Source organism: Columba livia, chromosome 1, assembly GCF_036013475.1.
Source record: "Columba livia isolate bColLiv1 breed racing homer chromosome 1, bColLiv1.pat.W.v2, whole genome shotgun sequence".
Classification (NCBI taxonomy): domain Eukaryota; kingdom Metazoa; phylum Chordata; class Aves; order Columbiformes; family Columbidae; genus Columba; species Columba livia.
In genome coordinates this window covers 174,053,221-174,072,707 of record NC_088602.1, presented here as the reverse complement: position 1 = coordinate 174,072,707, position 19,487 = coordinate 174,053,221, and the positions used below count along the sequence as shown (strand labels likewise).

The window sequence follows — 19,487 nt, the reverse complement described above, 5'->3', positions numbered from 1 at the left end:
AGTTGTTTGCTTTCAAGCACTCCTCAGAAGCACCAGGAACACCAAGTCTGGTCTTCTCCATTTTATATAGAGGACCTCAGGGGCTTCCTGCTCTTTGTCCTGGCTGTTCACTCACAGAGTGAGGTGTTAAAACTTTATTTAAGGCCCTTCTAGAACCTCCCTCTGTCCCTCAAGTTAAGCGTCTGTATTAAATACACTCTACTCAAACCAAAAGTGTAAGAAACAAACAAACAGAAAACCTACAAACAACTCTACTTTCTAGCTCCTGAGCAACTTAACACTTCTACTGCCACAACCTCACCAGTTACCAAGCTAGCTAGTATACACACTAGAGGGTTTATTTTCATGGTCAGTTACAAGCAGGAAAACAAATTAAAAACAAAAATGCTTTTCAGGAACGCTACTTGCAGATTTAAACTCTTGAGACAGAGTCTATTCCAGGACCAACAAAGTAGGGCACTGGAGAGACTGTGGTTGGTGCTATCATGGAACATAAAAAACCATCAAATGGCCATACCATTTTCCTCCAGAAGTTCACTTTTAATTTGTCTTATGAGAAGAGCATTTCAGTCTGTTAATACTAAACCAAGATATTTTTGTGGATATCCTAATCCACACTGCTAATCCACTGCTGTCCACCCAGCTGCTAATCAAGTTGTGGCAATATGCCCAAATGCATGCTTCATCCATATGATGAAGAAGAGGAAGATAGGTAAAGGAGCCTGATACTGCAAAGACAAGACAACAGAGGTTTCCACCTCTGAACTGTCTGCGAGACCCCAGCTGCTGGCAGCAGAGACCACGGATGGGAGCAGCAGTGCCTCTGCGCAGCCAGTGCCAACAGGCAGCCCAGTGACCTGCTGTCCTCCCTCTCCATGGGAGCTCATGCGTACCCTTCACACCTCAGGATGAAAGGCTTCCTTGCCCAGCTCCCCGCATCGGGGGGGGAAGTGCACAAAGAAAATAAATGGGGGAAAAAAAACCAACAGGGGAGGCTTCCTTTTCTCAGGGATTGCCACTGCCACTGTTCAGCCAGCACAGCTCACAGCCCCGGGGAGGGGAGGACATGCAGCCACCTGCTGCCTGTGATGCCCCAACAGTTACTCCAAAGCAGCAAGTGGGTAAAGACCCTGGGGAACAGGCTGACAATGAGAGGATTTAACAGCATTTCACCTTAACCTTGAATGCAAACCAAGGGGATAGTGATAAAGCTGTTCCTATCAGTTGCCATGGGCACCCGCGCTACCTTGGGCTGCAGCCTCATCCACCTACATGAGAACAACAGGTCAGGCCTGGTGAGTGCTCAGATGAAAAACCAGCCACTGAAATGAAGCTGTTGTAGGAAGTGTCACTTGTGATAGGTAACAATGTTTCCACCACATTAGTACCAAGTCAATGGCCGTTTGATTTAAGAATTGTACTCATAGAAGTACAAGCTTTTAAAAGAGGCTTCAAACCAACATCCTAACCCGTTTTGATAGCTGAGGATCACTTTCTGTAACAAAAGAGGTATAACAGGTCTAACATCCTGACCCATTTCTGGTGTCTGCAATTACCTCCTGCTTCCATAAACTCACTCTCCTCCTCTCTTACCTTCAGTGGCTGCTGAACAACGTGTTCTTGCTCATTTTGTTTCCTGTTGGGGAACAAAATTGTTCTGTACAGCTGCCAAATTCTGCCACAGAAGTGTCAGTATTCAGCACTCAAACAAATTTCAGATATCGTGTCTAATACAATTCGACACAGAAAACACTAGAGCAATATGACATAGGCCTTGGCTATATATAAAACAGCCTGGTGCAGTCAGCATGGAATAGCTTTCTGGAAGCAGAGTGTTTACTCTTGATGAGTTTGTTTTTATGTAAAAGTTATATCAGTATAGCTGTACCAGTCATTTTCCGTGTTGAGACCAACTCATAGTACCTCAGAGCTGTTTGTCACAGCTTGGGAAATGAAGCAAGGAAGCCTTGGTTCACTGCATTTTAGGCAGGCGCTCACGTTACCAAAAAAAAAAAAACCACCCAGAAACACCACTTTGTTGGCAGGCCCAATAGAGGGATCAAGAACTGAACAGTCCCCGGAGAATAAGCTCTCCTCATGAAAACACTTGGTTCTCATCTCTGCTAATGACGTTACACTAATGCTGCCTGTATTTTCCCTTTACTGAGGGCTTCGTTCCTGCCATCAGCATAGCTCTGGGGAAAAGGAGGGGGCATCCTGCCATTCCTGTATGTGTATTAGATGCCCACACAGCAAACCTGGAATTCTTGAGAACAGTCCCAGAGAGCTCTCCAGCTCCTTATGCAGCAGTACTGCAGCCCCAGTACTGCAGCCCCAGTACTGCAGCCCTTCTCTTTTTAGGCAAACTTACACCACAATGATTTAGCTCACATGCTCCTGGGCCCCATCACCAGAAAAAATCCAGTAAGACGGCATTATGGCAGGGTAGGTAAAGAACAACCCAGAAACTCTTGGTTATCATAAAGCAATCACACAACACCAGAATTAAGAGTAATAATGCCTCGATATAAATCCAGCTCATTTGCCTCAGTGCTGCTGCCCATGCATGATGATGACAGAATGCTTAAATATTTGGGAAAGGATACAAAATAAACTTCATACTGTAGACCTAAGCATTCCCAAATCACCAAAGTGAGGACTCAAACCAATCACATATTTCAACTACAAAAAAAACCCCTACAATAAGCTGGAACATCTGGGTATGATTTAACCACTAGAGGGTGTAAAACAGCATAGTGAAAGATTTGCAGCCAGCAATTAATGGCATTTAGACCTTGAAGGAGCAAAAGGACGTACAAACAAGTGAAGGAGTAGGATGCTACATAAGGTGAACAAAAGTGCAAGTTATATCTACAGAATTTCTAGCAGGACTAGTGTGGTCACACAACAAGAAGGCCTAGAAATAAAGCTCTGATTTGCTACTTCTGCTAAGGAAAACATTGTGGCAAAAAACACAGCATGAGTATTTACAATAAAGAACTGCAATGGGACAGAGCGAGAGACAGAGACACTCACCAGCTCAAATCCAGCTCCTAATCTGAGGAAATCTGTCAGAATTGCTCCTGCATCTCATAATTTGTTACAGGGTCAGGATCGCTACATGTATTCCCACACCACTTCCTTCCTCCTTTCCCAGCACAGAAAGGCAGGTGGTGGATCAGCCATCGCTGTCTCTCCCACACCAGTCCCAGTCTGTGGCAACAGAGGACTTCTTTCTCTGCTGCTACCATGTCACAGATCCTGAATCAAATTAGCTAAAAGCCTTGAAACCTCATTAGTGAGAACCAGACCTGAATTTAAGATGCTTCAGGGCCAAAAGCAAGAAAGAAAGACAAATACCTAACACAGATCAAGATGTTACCGAGAGCAGAAAAAAAAAAAGCTCATAAAAATCTTTTTTTGGCTGCATTTGCTAAAATGAAAGCACACAAGTTAAACTGAAGCTGTTTGCCCACAAAGACATTTCCATAAAGCTATCTGCCATTTGAAATACATATGCACACTGGCTAATACATTACTACCTGTGCTCACCCATACAGAGCCCTCCAGGGCTGCCCAGGCACTAATCATCATTTCACGCCCTGGCTGCTGTACAGCTTCCTGTGCCCACCTCCACTGATCTGCCAGCAACAGATTCTTTCAAACGAGAAGAATTATTAAGGCATGAGAAAGAAGAAACCTGTGAAGTGGGACGTCCTGGCAGTCACCAAAATGAAACACCAAAAGACACTCCTAAATGGGTAAGCTGAAGTACAAAATAGGGCGCAGAAGGTTCTACTGGAATGGACAAGTGAAAAGCACGTATGAACCACGTTAAGGATCTGCGACTGGCTCTGCCTCTCAACCCAGCATCCCTTACTTAGCCTGGATAGATTAGGAACACAACTCCCACAGCATCCCAGCGTGTAATATTTATTTGTGCTGGTTAACAGTTTAATATATCCCAGTAGACATTCTGAATAATTTCCTCCTATATAGAAATTCATACACATGTTACAAGCACTGAAGATTCAAGCTCTTCAGTTGCTGAAGCTGCACTATGCTGCACTTTCTCCATAACATCTCCTGTTATGCTGTTGCTCCATATACCCAGACCTCATCAAGATATGATGAAAATCACTTTCTTTATATAGCAGTACCTGAGAGTATTAAAGAATTTGATTTTGGTTTTATTATTTGCTCATTACCAAAATGTGCTGCATTATTGATTTTCCGTGTATATTAATTTCCTGTTGCACTGGTTCATACTCTGCTTTGCAGTAGCACTGCAGAACACTGAAAAAAAACCCATTCAGTCTAAGAAGGGAGGTTTAATGTGTGACAGTTGTATCTTACAACCCATTAAATTTCATTTGTTCCAAAGCATCTCCTCCTTCCGTCGTGCAAATTCATCATCTGGGATTTCTCTGTCTTCTGCTAGGAGGCAAGAGAATGCTTACAGATGCAATGCAGTGAACAGTGTAATTTTTACTGCTGCAGAAGGAGAACATCCTGAATAAGAGCAAGGAGCAGGGGCCCTGCAGGGCTTGAAAGGAAGGCAAGACAAGTTCACAGATACTAGAAACAACCCAATGGGATGTGTCATTCCTTACTCCACCAGCAAAGCAAACTCTCACAAAATTTCAGTGCTATTTTGCTCCCCAGATGCTAGAATTACTGCAATAAGTAAAAAAAAAGGGCCAAGCATGCACTGGCATTGAATATCTACAATCACTAACACTGAGGAGATAGAGTGGCAGCTTTGGACAGGGATTTTAAGTTACAAATTTTTTAGGAATAAAGAATTTCCTAAGCCATTGGTAATGTGGATGATGTTTAACCCCTTGCCAGGCGTGTTGCCACATACCACTGGAGGCCATAAAAAGCATTCAATCTACCACATATATTTCCACAAGCATTCCACAAGAGCACAAAACAACTTCGACTCCATAACTAGACAGCCAGGAAGGTGTCGGACAAAACATCCATAAGTGTAAAGAGATGAGCACACAAACACACGCATTCACTGCAATCAGACTCTTACTTGATTGTCTCTTGCTGGGTATCCATGATAACCTGAAGTCAGAGGCTCGTTCTGCAAGACAAGAAGACAAAGAATGAATGTTGTGGTTACAAGGCATAGAAACCAAGGAATTATATGCCTGTCTTAACTCAGCTGAAAACGAGAACCTGCATGAAATGGGGGAAGAATGAGCTAAGATTAAAGTACTCTGCTAACTTCCTATTCTCCACGTGAGCCAATACACCTAAGATTCATTCTCAACTGCATACGCCAAACTGTACAGAAGAAAAAAAAATAATTCAAAGCCATAAAATAAGCATAAACTAATCTTACCTCACCCCCTGTAATTTCAGCTGTGTATAATTTTTGTAATTTTCCCAAGAATTTTTATATGCAAACTTCATTTACCATCATGACAACTGAACAAAATAGAACATAAAATTACTGAAGCTACTGCCTACCTTGCCCAGTCTTGAATAAATGTTTCCATAAACATTAGCCATAAAAGTGTCAATTTTCTCCTTTTCAAAGGTATACTAATAGTTTAAGATGTACTTAAAAAGCAGTCAGTGCAACTTCAATCACCCCAGTAAGCCTCAGAAATACCTCACACACTCCCAACAGGAAATCAATCCTCTAAACTTTCTTCCTTCACCCCAGAAGGGACTCTGAGTCTACATGTTTTGTGTTATTGGCAGCCCCATCACCCTGCTCTGCAGGAGTACATCAACCTCCAACACCTCTGGAATTTCTCCATTAAATTCCCAGATTTGTCTCTATTTCAGCAGTGTAGCAGGGATTAAGATATCATACTTCATGATACTTCCTAAATGTTTATTTCTTTTTCTTAATTTATTTTCCATTATTTTCCCTCCAACATCACCTATTCGAAATGGGGACAGGGCACTCACACAGGGCTCATGCATGCACCTTTCTCTCTGGGTGGAGGATAAACTAAGTTATAATAAACAAAGCCTGTATCAATTCCACCTGGTACCCCTGTGCATTCACATGGAACTCCCAGTAGAAAGCTAGGAGGACGAAAAGAGGCAGCTGCCCTCCGCAATCACTTTTTAGGTCTGTTCCTATCTCTTGTTATGACTTGTGAGGAGGAACTCCTAAGTCAGCCCTGTTCTTTCTCCAGCAGCTCTCAGGCAAGGGGGGGCCCTCTCTAGAGGCCCAAGGGGAAGATCCTGATAAAACACAACAAAACAATCCCCAACTGTCAAAACCAAAGATATTCTGGGCATGAAGCTGACAGAGATGTATGATTGCTGTCAGGAAGAGTTTTTGTTGAGATGGTTTTGTGTTTGTGCTGGGATACTGGGGTTAAACAGACCAGCTCCTACCAGAGAGAGGTCTTCTGCTCTCCACAGGGCGTGTGGCTGCTGGCACCATTTCAGAGTTTAAACAAGAGCACTTTAACACAACTTCTGCTAAAAACCAAGGTGCTAATATTTCAATACAGGGACTGGCAATGCTATTTTAAGTTCAGATTCATCCTCCCTCTCTTCCTCTTTACCTCAAACCTACCCAGGGGATTCTCCGTGGAAACCTGCCAGGAAACATCCAGGCTCTCCTCGGGCTCTCACACTAAAGCTACAGAACATGCACAGTGTGAGAGCTTCAAGGACAACAAAACTTATGGCAGCCAGCTTTGGGGATTAACAGTAATTAATTAGGTTGACCACCCTGTGAGTACATTTTTCTCGAATACTAATAGCCAGCAAGCAGGTAAAGCACAAAACTCCACAAATAATACAGAAACACAAGGAAGGACACAGAAGTTGGAAGAAGCAAGTGGAGACCGACAGCTACAGTACCAGGGTCTCATCGAGCTTTCGGGTTTTAACCGTGAACTTAATTAAAAACCAAGCAACATCATTATGAAAACACACAACTATTTCTTTTCCCCCAGCATAAGCACAGATCATAAAAAACTACTGTGATTGCTGTTCCTCCCACATGCTGCAGTTTACCAACTTAGTCTAAGTGCCATAAGCATTCACCTGTATCAGGAGAGATAGTCTTCTCTAAAAGACCATTCATTCCAGTTACGCTTTTAACAGCACTTGTACACACACCTGCGAGGTCAGTACCTCAAACAGGCTTGTGTGCCAGTCTCACAACACGTTGGAAAGCAGGAAGATTTCCACACAGAGAACAAGGAATTAAAAGAGAAGTTACCACTGCAGGTACCAAAGATAGGGACAGTGAACATAAGCAAAGTTATAATGAAGAAAGGAAAAATAAATCGTTATCTTGAGGATGGTATTTTACACATCAGGGACTGAAAAAAGGAACTGTCACCAAAGCTGTAGCAGAAAAGAGACAAAACCAAACTTTGTGGGATTTCCTGAAGTCAAAAGACCTGGATGCCCAGAAATCACATCTAGAAACAGAGCAGTTTCATAAGCAGAAGCAAAGCACAAGCATGTGAAAAGGAAGAGAATCTGGTCCATAGTATGCAAGAGGTTGGAAAGAAACAAGAAAAATCAAGGGCACAGGGAAGACGCTACCAGCAATCTCCACTTTGTTTTTTGGAAGACAAACTCCATAAGTAGCAGACTAAAAACATTTGAGGGATACGGTTGCACCAGAAAGTAAAAGAAGAGGTAAAAGAAAAGGTGAAAGAAGGTTATGTTAGGAAACAAGAGTTTGGAGAAAACAGAAGTTAGAAAGAAGACAGCAGCTGGAGCATTAAGGTCATAAAAAGGCCACAGATATCTCTGCCTTTCATATAGCAATGCTACCACCAAGGACTGAACTCTCTGCAAAATCCCCGCTGTGCGTATCATTGCTCTAATTGAACTTAGCTCTCTGAGACAAGGCAGGAAGCGCCTAGGGAAACAGTCTCCTGCCAATAATCTCCAGTGCTGCCAATTTTACAGGTCACTAATGGTGAATCCGGGGCCTGCTGCATGATTATTCCATACGGAGTTTCCTTTTGTTGAAAACTAAACAGAGCAAGAAGTGAAAGAAGTAAACTCCTGCAACTGGAACGGGACAGTTCAGCAGCACCCAGAGGGAACATCCCAGTTAGTTTGCGAGCAAGCCAAGGCTGGGGGTACAGCTCCATCTCCTCCTCTGCCTGCAAATGCACAAAACTAATCCCACAAAATGGAAGTGAAAAGAGAAAGAGGGAAGATTTAACATGGATAAATACCCTGCCCACAAACACAGAGGGACCCTGCCTTCTGGCAGCAGCCTGGTGGGAGAGGGAACCCCCACATGACTCCATCTCTCTCACAGCTCCCTCCTGCCAGTTACATTTCTCTTTTGATACCAGCATGCAACCCAGACATTCGTAAATAAATTGATTTAGGCAGTGCTAGCCTGCAAAATCAAATCAAACTGTCACTGGGATGTTTCACTAGCTCGTTTACCACTGAAAGGCATTTATTGGGTACTTGCGATTTGCTTTAGAGAAGGAAGGAAAAAAAAACTAGAAGCTAATACAGTACATCAGCTTTCTGTAACACAAACTGTGACAGTATTCAAATTGTATTGATGACCTCATGTATGGGTTTCCACACTCCTGCAGGACGTGTGAGCATGGTGGTTCTACTCCAGTAACAGCCCCTGTGCTGGCCAATGGGATCCAACAGGATGAAAACCACAACTCAGCCAAAGCCCCTCAGCCTTTAACCCCACCTCTTTACTTCAAATTTTCCCTCTTCTTTAATTTCCCAGCCTTGTTAACACAAGTTCTTTCCCACTAACATTTGCAACAGCAAGGTCTGCCACAAAGTACAAGCCACAGGTACTGTCTTGGGTCACAAGACAAACACAGTACAGCCAGCTGCAGATCACTCAAACGCAAAGGAGATGCTCCTGCACTAGCAGAGCCAGCCAGGCTTTAGGGTCATTGGGTTTTTGACACCTCTCGACTTGATAAATTTTAACACAAGGAGTTGTCCATAAACTGGACACCAAGAAGACATGATCAGCTCTGCAGGTCCTATTAACTTACAAAAGGCCACAGAGGACTGGACTAGAGGACATTTCCTCTAGAGAAAATGCTGTAACACATAATGGTCTCAAGTTTTTCTTAAAAATAAACCCAAATTTTAGCTTAAAGAGGCAATAATTGTCTTTGACCTAACTTGACCCCAGAACAAATTAATTTTACATCACAGACTCACCATTTTGTCAGACGCAACAATTAGTGAGGCCTGATTAGCAGTTGTTTCTTGACAGCCGAACTAAATCTAAAGCCTGCAAATTACAAGTCTGCTGCTAGGAACTGTTATCTTCACGAGTTCATCAGTATTTCCCCAGCTGGAGAACCAATTCCTGCTGAATACAAGCTTCATTTTGTAGTGTTGAGTCCTTTTGGTTGCAAAGATAATCTCAGAAGCACAACTAAGCAATCTCTCTTTTCTGGATCTGCGGTGTGCCTGCTTTCCTGACAATGCTAGGAAAAGTGAAGTTAATGCAATCCTTTCAAGTTTCACAACCATCTCCTGGCTCCTGAGCAACAGCAGCAAAACTGACAGAGGAGCAGCTCATCTGCCTCTGCTCTGACAGCCCCCGAGAGTTACTGGTAGCACAGCAGCCTGGTGGCACGACAGAAGTGACAAGAGAAACCCCCAGCTCCGGAAAGCCAGAAACCCCTGGACTACATAGAGCAACAAAATAAAGGTGACAAGAAGTTACTAGTTCTTCTCAAAAGCAAAATGGGATTTTGATGTGGTGAGATAGCACGACTTCACATTTATCAGAGACTTGTGCTAGATAAGAAGTAGCCACTTTTCTAGAATAGAGAGAGTAAGATGTTTACCCCCCCCCAAAAAAAAAAAAAAACACTGAAAACACTGGCAACTAAGCTATTAATCTGAAAGTGACAGCTGCAAAAAAGTAAAGCTCGCAGCCAGACAGAAATCCCAACACTGTTTGCCACAGCCCAGTGGTTCACCCTCTTTTTTTATTTACTTCTTGCATAGCATGAAAGACAGAAACACTGTGCCAGGAGGAAAGGGGGCTTGAAAAAGGCATTTTAGTACTTTAACTGTGGTAGAACACTAATAAAACTGCAAATTACTTGACCTTATTATCAGCTACCAAGAAAACATACAAATAAGGGTCTGATGAAGAATTGCTTAAGTTACTACACATAAACAAAAGAGAAATAACTTTCTTTGTCCAAGTGTATCTGATGCATTCAGCCTACCTTCTTGACTGTGTGTGCCATCTCCCTACCTCAAATTGTCTGTGGATAAAATTAACGGGAAAAGCAGCTTCTACGGCTGAACTACAGATTATTAATGAAAAACTGAATTAAAGTAGTTTTTAACTGGATCTGAATGTCACCCTTCTCCCTTGATACTTACCCTAATTTGATATACAGCTCTCGCTAATCACTCTGCAGTTCCAATAGCTGCATCTATGGTGTGGGACTCTTCCCCTCAGCTTTCTTCACTTTCAATTAAACTTGCTTCTCAGCTTTGGCCAGTTTCCACATACCATCTAGCAAAGAACTCCTATTTATTGCTTCCTTGTTTTTGTCCTGACATCAACAACCTGTGCTCATGGTGACGCAAGTAACAGGACTTTTATTTTACTCCTTACCCTTCCTTTTTTTTTTTCCTTGAAAGTGTATTTGCGGACTAAATACCCAAGATCTTGTTAAAAGGCACCACACCAAGTACGTTGCACGCTGCTGTCCTTGATCGCTGGGAAGACGCACGCCGGCTGGCAGGGCCCCAGCTTCCCATATCCACCCGAATTACTGAGGCCACTTTGAGGGACAGGAAGCCAAAGGTGCCATCGCCAGCACGGTGCTCCTGCCACCATGGGCCTGATGCCAGCATCTGCCCCCACGAGGGCAAAGAAGCACCCACGGACTCCCTCCTCTGGGCCCTGGAGGCCAGGGCCTGGCAGGGCCGGGATGGAGGCCCATCCGGCCCTTCTTCCTTCCTGGAATTCTGGCCTTGTTGCTGCGGTTACGGCGGTCTCCGGCCCACCCCACCCCCTTCCCAGGTTTCCCCTTCTCCTAAAAATATCATGTTTTCAGCAGGCCAGCATGATGTCAGACACACGGGACCAGAGAGCTCCTGCACCGGGCTCCTGCCACCTCGCAGGGCCCAGGATCCCTGGGGTGGCAGACGATGAGGTTCCCCACCTCCGTCCTCTCAACAGCTCCAGGAGCCCACATTAGCCCAAAGGCTTTGCCACCACAGGGCTCTCCAAAAGCTGGCTGCCCACCTCTGCAGCAGGGTCACGGTTCTCAACAGCCCCAGGCAGCCATGGGGCCTGCAAACCCTCTGCTTGGCCATCACTGACGAGCAGGACCCAGCCTGACGGAGGCCAGGCCCGCCAGACGCCCTGGGCAGGAAGCCCAGTGACACAGTAAAGTCGAGAAAGGAAGGTGATGTCAGATGAATAAAAATAGCCTTCTGCCCTGGCCAGGGTTTGAATACTTTGGAGCAATCAGCCAGGCAAGCCCACAAGGTGGCCAACAAGACAGAGCGGGGCAACTTTGGGAGACACTGTGTCCCCGTCGAACAGAGCCACCCAAACCCGTCAGTGCAATCTTCTGTATTCGAAATACATATTTTCTTAACTCCAACCTCCTGGCACTTCTGTTCTGAGAAATCCAATGTATACTCCAGGAACAATAACTGGTTGGTGTAGCATAAGCTGTAGAACAGAATACACACAAATATACATCTGACCAAACCATACAGAAAGATGGTGTTTAAACTTTTCTGTCTGTTAAAAGAAGTCAGTATACAAGTTTACAAATGCACACAAAGGTTTTAAGCTGACAGCGTCTGTATGAAGTTACAATACATATGTCTAATTTTGCAGAGAGAGGGGGGACTTTTGTACACAGAAAGCACTTAAGCACTTGCACAGCTAAAATGGAAGAGCTAAAACTGAAGGATTTTACAAAAATTCTTTATAACAATGCAGATTCTTCCCTGATTTTGGCGGGGGGGTGTCAGGGATTTTTATTTTTTTTAGGGGGCGGGGGAGTGGTTTTTTGTGGATTTTTTTGTGTTGGTTTGGGGTTTTTTGGTTGGGTTGGTTTGGGTTGGTTGGTTTGGGTTTTTTTTTGTTTTGTTTTCTTTAAATAATGGAAGTAGATTTCCAGAGGTCAGAAGCAGCTTTCCACCAAGTGGGTTTTTCATTTTCCAGATCAGCCAAGGGCTGTTTCCAGCTTCTCAAAGCGATGAATTTCATTAATTTAGTGTAATTCAAATGTGTGAAACATACACTTTGTTTTGGACTACATATGGCAGCACCCTCATACTGCCCTGGGCATAAAGGCACTACAGGCTGCCTCTGCTGGTCCATGACCTACACTGGCAACAATAGATCCAGTGCAAGTTAAAGCCCCTGGGAATACTGTGCACAGTGTGACGTCTATGATCCAGCAAATACAAGGACACTCTGCATGCACAGAAGTCAATAGCACAAAATATTGATTTCCCTCCTCTTTTAGTAGGCAGAAGCATTTTAAAACAGCAGATCATCTTTGCTTCCACACTTACTCAACAGGGACAGGACAGGGCTTTAAAATCCAGCACCGGGGGCACCTTTGGCTGCCATAATTGTTACATGGGGATGAGGAAGCATTTCACATGTAATTCATGCTAAGCCACTCATTACAGGCCAACATGCTCACGGCATGAAAATTCAGCTTGCTCAACCACCATGGCTACAAGTTTTCGCAAGGTGAAGAGGATTACTGAGTTTTGCCTTTGTAGACAGCTTCATTGCTTCTGCTTTCTCAAAAGCCAGGATGGAGAGCACAGGAAAGAACAGGACGAGGTAGATGACAGATCCAGAAGGGAAATCTGATCACAAGCTTCTTGGTTGATTTTGCAGATATTCAGAGGCTGTTGCTCAAAGGCTGAAAAAGTACTCCTACTTTCCAGAACAAAATTATAGTTATTATATTACCTGCAGAAGAGAAGGCTGAAAGTAATTTGTTGGTTGGGTGTGAAAAGGCTGTGATATAAAATTAAACCTGCCTAGCTTTTAGGGAAATCAGCAGGAAAAAGAGATAGAGGCACAACAGCATAGGATTCAGACAAAATCATGCTGTATACCAAGTGCTGCAGGCAAATAGGTGCTGGAGAAATTTTCTGTGCCCTGGACACGCTGGCCTGATTGCATAAGCCGCCCTAAATAGTTACAGAAATTATTTTCCCAAGTTTGTGTTACAAACCAGCTTCCCTTTCCCGAAAGACATAATTCCTTCGAGCAGTCTAGACAAATGCAGTTTCATCTGCCAGCCCCAGAGAAAGCAGAGAAAGTGAGGCAGGCAGGCTGACAGGCCAGAGCTGTCACGGCAAGGGGTTAAAAAAGCTGGAGGAGGGAGGAAGCGGAGGGCTTGGGGTGCAGGGTGAAGAAAAGGCAGGCTTTGGGAGCACCGGCAGCCAGGGCTGGTTCTGATCAAGCCCACCGGCTTGTGGAGCTGCACAGGAAGTGCTGGGGGGGCTGGGGGTCTCAGCCGCCGCCATCCCAAACACACTAGAAACCTTTGTGTTCCAGCAGCACCATCTGGAAACAGTTAGAGAGAAACAAGTCCCAGGCCTTCCCTCGCAAAATAAAATAAATAAATCCACTGTTAAGACCACTAAGCCTGGCCTCTTCATCCCCCTCCTGGAAAGCTCCTCTCCCTGCAACTCTGGGGAACAAAAGGGCAACTATACAAGGGAACAAACCCCCTCGAGTGCTGTCAGAGTGGCTTGTGGATCGCAGCAGCCCTCTCTGCTCACAGTGGGCATCCCAAAGTGGCATCACAAGGAGCAGAGAAAGGCCAAATCCTTCACCTCCTGGGCAGCACCCTGTTTCAGAAGCAGTGCTGGTGAAAGAGCATCCAGGGCACTATTTGCATGTAGTACGACCAACACGGGGAAAACATGCACAGCAAGTTCAACTACAGCCACAGTATCCCCAAATGGGAGATGCGCACATTGAGGGCTCACCTGAATTCAGGCCTCTTGGAAGCTCTCATTTCTGTGCCAAAAATCAGCACACAGATGCAAGAGAAACCACTCCCGTGGAGACAAATATTCCAGATGCAAGCCAGAGATTTAATTCTGTTCTTAAGAGGATGGAAAGACCAGGATGCGAAACGCATCGTCATGGTGATGCTCCCCTGCTGCCTCAGAGGTACCAAGAACCAGAAGGGCGACAAAGACTGATCCAGCCATTTCCACCCCCCTGAACGGGCTTCTCCCGATAAGGACTGGGACAGCCCTCCAGTGCCTCAGCACATGTTCTAGAGACAAAGAGGGTGTCTGTCTCCAAAATGCCATTCACTACTATTTTAAAAGGGAAAAGCAGAGGTCATGACTGTTGAATTTTACCAGAACAAATCCCCATGTAACAGTTTATTAGAGAGGTACTCCCCTTTCAAGGTTGCTATCTCCACAACTAAACAAAGCCTGCAGGCTTTTGCCCTTCCCTCCTTGTCTTTACCTTTATTTACCTCTCTCTCCCCGACACATTAGTATTTTTCAGAGTTTTTTCTTCTAATTAGACACCCAAATGCTGCAACACTTGCCTACAAAAATGTAGAAACATATCAAAACAAAATCAAAGCTAACCTTTCAACATCCCAATTAAGCAATTACATATGGAAAACAACATGAGTGAATCCTGCTATAACACAATGCCATTCCACTACAGAAAACATGGATTTGCTTTTCTTCTTACATCCACCCTGTAACTGAGTGCCATCCCTTCATGGGCCACAGACCGTTTGGATAGGATGTGGCCACATGCCAAGGCCCTCTATAACCAGAGTGCAATTCATAAAAATAAAGTCTTAAAATAACTGGTTTTCGCAGCCATTAACCAAGGCCTCCTTGGAATCCACTTCTGTTACACAAACCTCCTCACTGCTCCTGCGAAGCTGCTGCTAAACATGATTGTCCTGGGATGCCAGGATGGTAACTGTGGTCACATCTCTCTTCTAAGTATATGAAAAAAGAGAAATCCTGCCTAAGCTAGCAGAAACAGCCACCCTGGACAAACTGCCTCTATAGCAGGCTGTAGCTGATGCCCTAATCTGGCCAAATAACTTATACTGAAGGAATGATGCATCCCCATGCAGGCAATGGTCACAGCTAGAAAGGGCTTAAAACAGGGAGGAAGGGAGCACTAATCAAAGAATCTTCTTCCCTCCCAAAGAAGGAACACCTCCTCCATGGAATAGTTTTGAGAGGAGTTTCAGTACGTGATTTGTTTCAAAATTTTGAGAGAAAGGAAGGAAGACTTGCCCTTCATTTGGAAGGCAGCATCCCAAAAGTCGGGAGAATGCTTTGCAAAGAAAGGAAGATTCAAAACAAAACACCACCCAACCCAGCTATGGGGACAAAATGAGGCATTTACAGTAAGTTACTGTTTCCATTTCATTGCACACAGAAGCAAGGCAAGCCACTCTGAAGGGAGTTTCTAAGAAAGATCATGTTACTGTGGAGAGCAAAATTATCCAGCGAGGTATCTGTAAGTGGCCTGAATTCTTCAGTTTGGGCCAGATGGGAGTGCTAGCCCTGCTTATAAGGAAAAGGCTGCTGCTGCCTGTATTCTACCCAGAAGAGCCAAGAACTTTATGTATTAATGGAAAAATGAAGTGAAAGGCTGCCAGCAGTCTCAGGCATTGGATATTCTTACACTATCGTACATCCCGTGTTTAAATACAGCCATCAACCACAAAAATAAGATTGCATGTAAACAGCAAGAGGTCACAGGAACAAATCGGGCCTGTGGAAGGTCAAGACAGGTGCCAGAGACCTTTGGGGTGACTGCAGCACTAAAGCACCAGGCTGCTGCACCCCAGGCACCCAGGAAGCTGCAAGATGCAGGTCTGCCAAACAGGCAGGAGACAGACACAGCTCTTGCCTGCGGCATACCACAAGCCTGCAACGCATTTCTCTCATTTTACCAGCTTTATGTTTAGTTAAAGCCCAGGAAGACCTCAGAAACAGACAACCTCCTTACAGAGCCTCAGTTCCACCCTATTGTCTTTAGGCATAGTCTGAAGCCAGTGGAAAAAGACCCATCCCACCCCTCCAGGAGGTCTCAAAACCCCCAGGCTGCACATTCCTACCAGCACCACACAAAAGCATCAAAGCCCACTCCCTTCCCTGCCCGCAAGACAATGTAACAAACAAGCTGCTCCACCAGCGGCGGAACTAACCGAAACTAGTTCCTCACAGATCTGTACCCCCTGCCCCTTGGCTGCTTCCCACCCTGGCCTCCCACAGCCACAACCACAGTCCCCCGCCACGGTCCCACCGGGCAGAAGGGGGCACATGCCATGGCCAGACCCTTCCCTCCGCATGCTCCGTACAGAGCGTGTAATCCACCAGTCCTGACCGCCTTGCCCTCCATGAAGCATCAGCTGCATCTCTCCACACAGCCCATCCCCATTTTTCAAGAAGCTTTTAGGAAGGCAATAGCATTACAATTCCACCAACTTTTACACACAACTGAAATTACCGCTTGTTTTGTAAGAGTGCACGCATGGGAAGGGATTGTCACAGCACATTCACATAAAACTTGTTTCTTTCACAATTTAGTCTAAAAACCTCTCTTGTGTGCAACCCCTAGAGACTTCTTTGCATTAAGAAGTTACATTTCCCTCCTTGAGCCTACAGATGAAATGCAGAAGAGATCTAAAAACACCCAGCTCCTGAAATTACAGTATCATGTATCTTCCTATGCAGCACATTCAGATGAAAGAAAGAAAAAAGGGAGCCACCCCCCCACTAAACACACCAACATCTTAAATCAGGTTCAGAGAAACTGGCAGTACAGCAAACTCCTGAACTGGAGCAGACTGAAGGCACCATGGCAAACAGCAGAGAGGGCCAGTCAAAGCTTCAAACCATGCCAAAGCATCCTTTTTGTTTTACTTCTCAAGGTTTCTTTGTAACTACAGCCAAGATTTCTATTCAAAGCTCTAGACAGCTACAGCCCTATAAATTCAGTTCTACTTGCTCCTTCTTTCTGCACACTTGGTAACAACTGCTCAGCCCAAGTATAAAGAGATAAAAACCCAACTACCTTGAGCTATACAGTCATACAAACCTTTTAAGAGTGTGATTTTTACAGCCAGATTAAGCCAATCTCAAAGACCACACTACGAAAGGGAATCATCCTGTTCTTTCCCCTCCTGCTCCCAAGCATCCCGACCTCATCTCTTGCATGTGCAGTAGGGATCACAGAAGAACATGGCAAGTCAGATCAGCTTGCTGATCCTCCTGGAAACTAATCCCTCAAAAAGGAGAAGGATTAGCTTCATGAACAAAGGTGGTCACGACAGACCACGTAATCCCAACCACCTGTACATGGGAGGGTGCAGGACCACATAGTTGGAGTCAGGGAGAAGGCAGGGCTACTCTTTCAACGAAAGGATAGTCTCAGATCAGCTTAAACCAATGATGAAACTGCAACAACAGGAGCTTTGCTGACAAGCCTCCTTCTTAGAAACTACCTATCCTTGACCTCCATGTGTTTCTTTAACATCTTCAACACTGCTTCAAGATTCAGAGTTTTTACTCCCTTGAAGAACCAAACATAAGAAACGTCAAGTAGTCATCTGATGCACCAGAAGAAAGTCTTATTCCTGACCACATTTCACAGCTTCCTCATGCCAAAATATCTCTAATATTGTATGGCCTAACCAGACATGGCTGATATTTGTTCATACTTATATACTTATACTCAGAAACAAGGAACACCTCAGGTCTGCTGCTGCTCTACAAATGACTGGACCTGCTTAAGCGAGTTTTCATGAGCAATGGGATGCTCTATGGATACTAGTCACGAGTACCCAAAACCAAGTTGTCATGTTTGGTCTACTAATTATTTGCACGCTTGGCCTACTAATTATTTGCACAACTGCGAGAATGCAGGAGGGAAAATGCACTTTTATCAATTAAATCTACCCACACTTGTTAGCTAGTTTTCAGATCAGTAATTGGGGAGGACCTATAAAAAGAGATGCTAATGCTCTCCCCCTTCCTGCCCGCCCCCCGAATTAGCAAAACCACACATAGACCCCTTCTGTTTCCAGTGCTTTGGATTTGTGACCTCCAGCGCTTTCAGACAAAAAGCACTGCTCTTTGCTACAGGCCCATACACCATTGTCACAAAGAGGTGCCAAGGCTTTGACAAGACAAACTGCAGAAAGTATTGGCTGACACTGATTCTGGAGAGGATGCTGATGGTAGGATGAGGCACGTAGAAGACTTCACTATTAAGCATGCTAAAAATACAGATCCTCTGTCAAAGCCATCCATATTTCAGAAATGTTTCTGCTTTTTCGCTTGATGCTACAGCCTTCAACAACAAGATCTGCACACGTTCAAGAGCTGAGAGACTCTATCCCAGCTTGGAATATGACCCGGCTTCAATGATTAATGCTTTCATTACCTCTCAGCTGGGTTACAGCATGGTGATGTTGACAGCACAAGACTTCAGCTTTTAAGATACTCCACACAGAAACGGGAGCTGATAAATTTCATGCCTTGAACCACTGCAGTTCTCCATGCAAATGGCTAAGCAGGTCTCAGGGTAAACTTCTATACAGGTCATAATGCAAAATACGCTGCTCTCGAAGCCAAGGATCATCACTAACTTCATCACTCTCTGGGAGTGCCAGGTACATGCTTACTTCAAACACTCCCAAAACAAATAAACAAAATGAGAAGCAAAACCTTTCTTTTACATTAAAAAAAAAAAAGAACAGAAATCTTTTCTTCTAAAGCTAATCTGGAAGGAGTATATATTGCTTTTCCTAAAAAGGATAGGAAAGAACAAGTGTTATCTCATTATATTAGACACATTGCTTAATGCATTACAAGAAAGCACCCAAACTATGACTACAGAAGATAACATTGTGCGTGTATATAAAATATACATTTGTGCTGATATATTACACATCTATATATTAACTTGACCAAAACTGAAACATAACAGAGTCCTAAACTTTCTAGGCAATGACCAAGAACAGCGAGGATTTTGCAGCACTAAAACCATCACAGAAGTAAAGAAAGGCCAAGGCAAGTTGCTGGATTTGCAGTGCATCTTCCCTGGGCCAAAAACCAGGTCTTCAGGCACTAGCACTACTGTCTGCAGCGTATAAATGTTTGTGTCAAAATGAAGCTTGTAATCCTCCCGGGTGAAAAACCAAACCTCTCAAATCCCATCCCATATGAAGACAGCATTGCGTCAGAGTCTATTGAAAGATAGCATTGGTGCCCTAAGGATTACTTTCAGCTTTAAAGCAGCACCAGAAAAAGAAAAAAAATAGTAAAATATGCTGGAATTTCACACAGATGCTGCTGCATGGAAGGCTGTTATCAGCTGCACAGAAAGGCACTGCACAGATTCAGGACAGAAGAGCTGAACACATGCAAATCAGAGATTGAATGAGATTGCTTCTATCCCCCACTGCTCTTCAATCAGATTGGGAGGATGAAGGAAAGAGCCGGAA

General features: G+C 44.3%; 1 protein-coding gene across 32 annotated transcripts in view; it reads right to left on the bottom strand.

The window, feature by feature from the left end:
• RBFOX2 (RNA binding fox-1 homolog 2) overlaps nt 1-19,487 on the bottom strand; it is a 172,505-nt gene that overhangs the window by 130,152 nt on the left and 22,866 nt on the right. For 31 of the 32 annotated variants that reach the window (XR_010469412.1, XR_010469413.1, XR_010469415.1 and 28 more), the window contains exon 2: nt 5,045-5,095. The exons of the other annotated variant lie outside the window; for it this stretch is intronic. Coding sequence is in view for 20 of the 31 variants with exons in the window: in XM_065047992.1 (XP_064904064.1) it covers nt 5,045-5,095 (51 nt within the window). In the remaining 11 variants the exon portion in view is untranslated. The remainder of the gene's footprint in view (nt 1-5,044; nt 5,096-19,487) is intronic. 32 annotated transcript variants of the gene reach the window in all.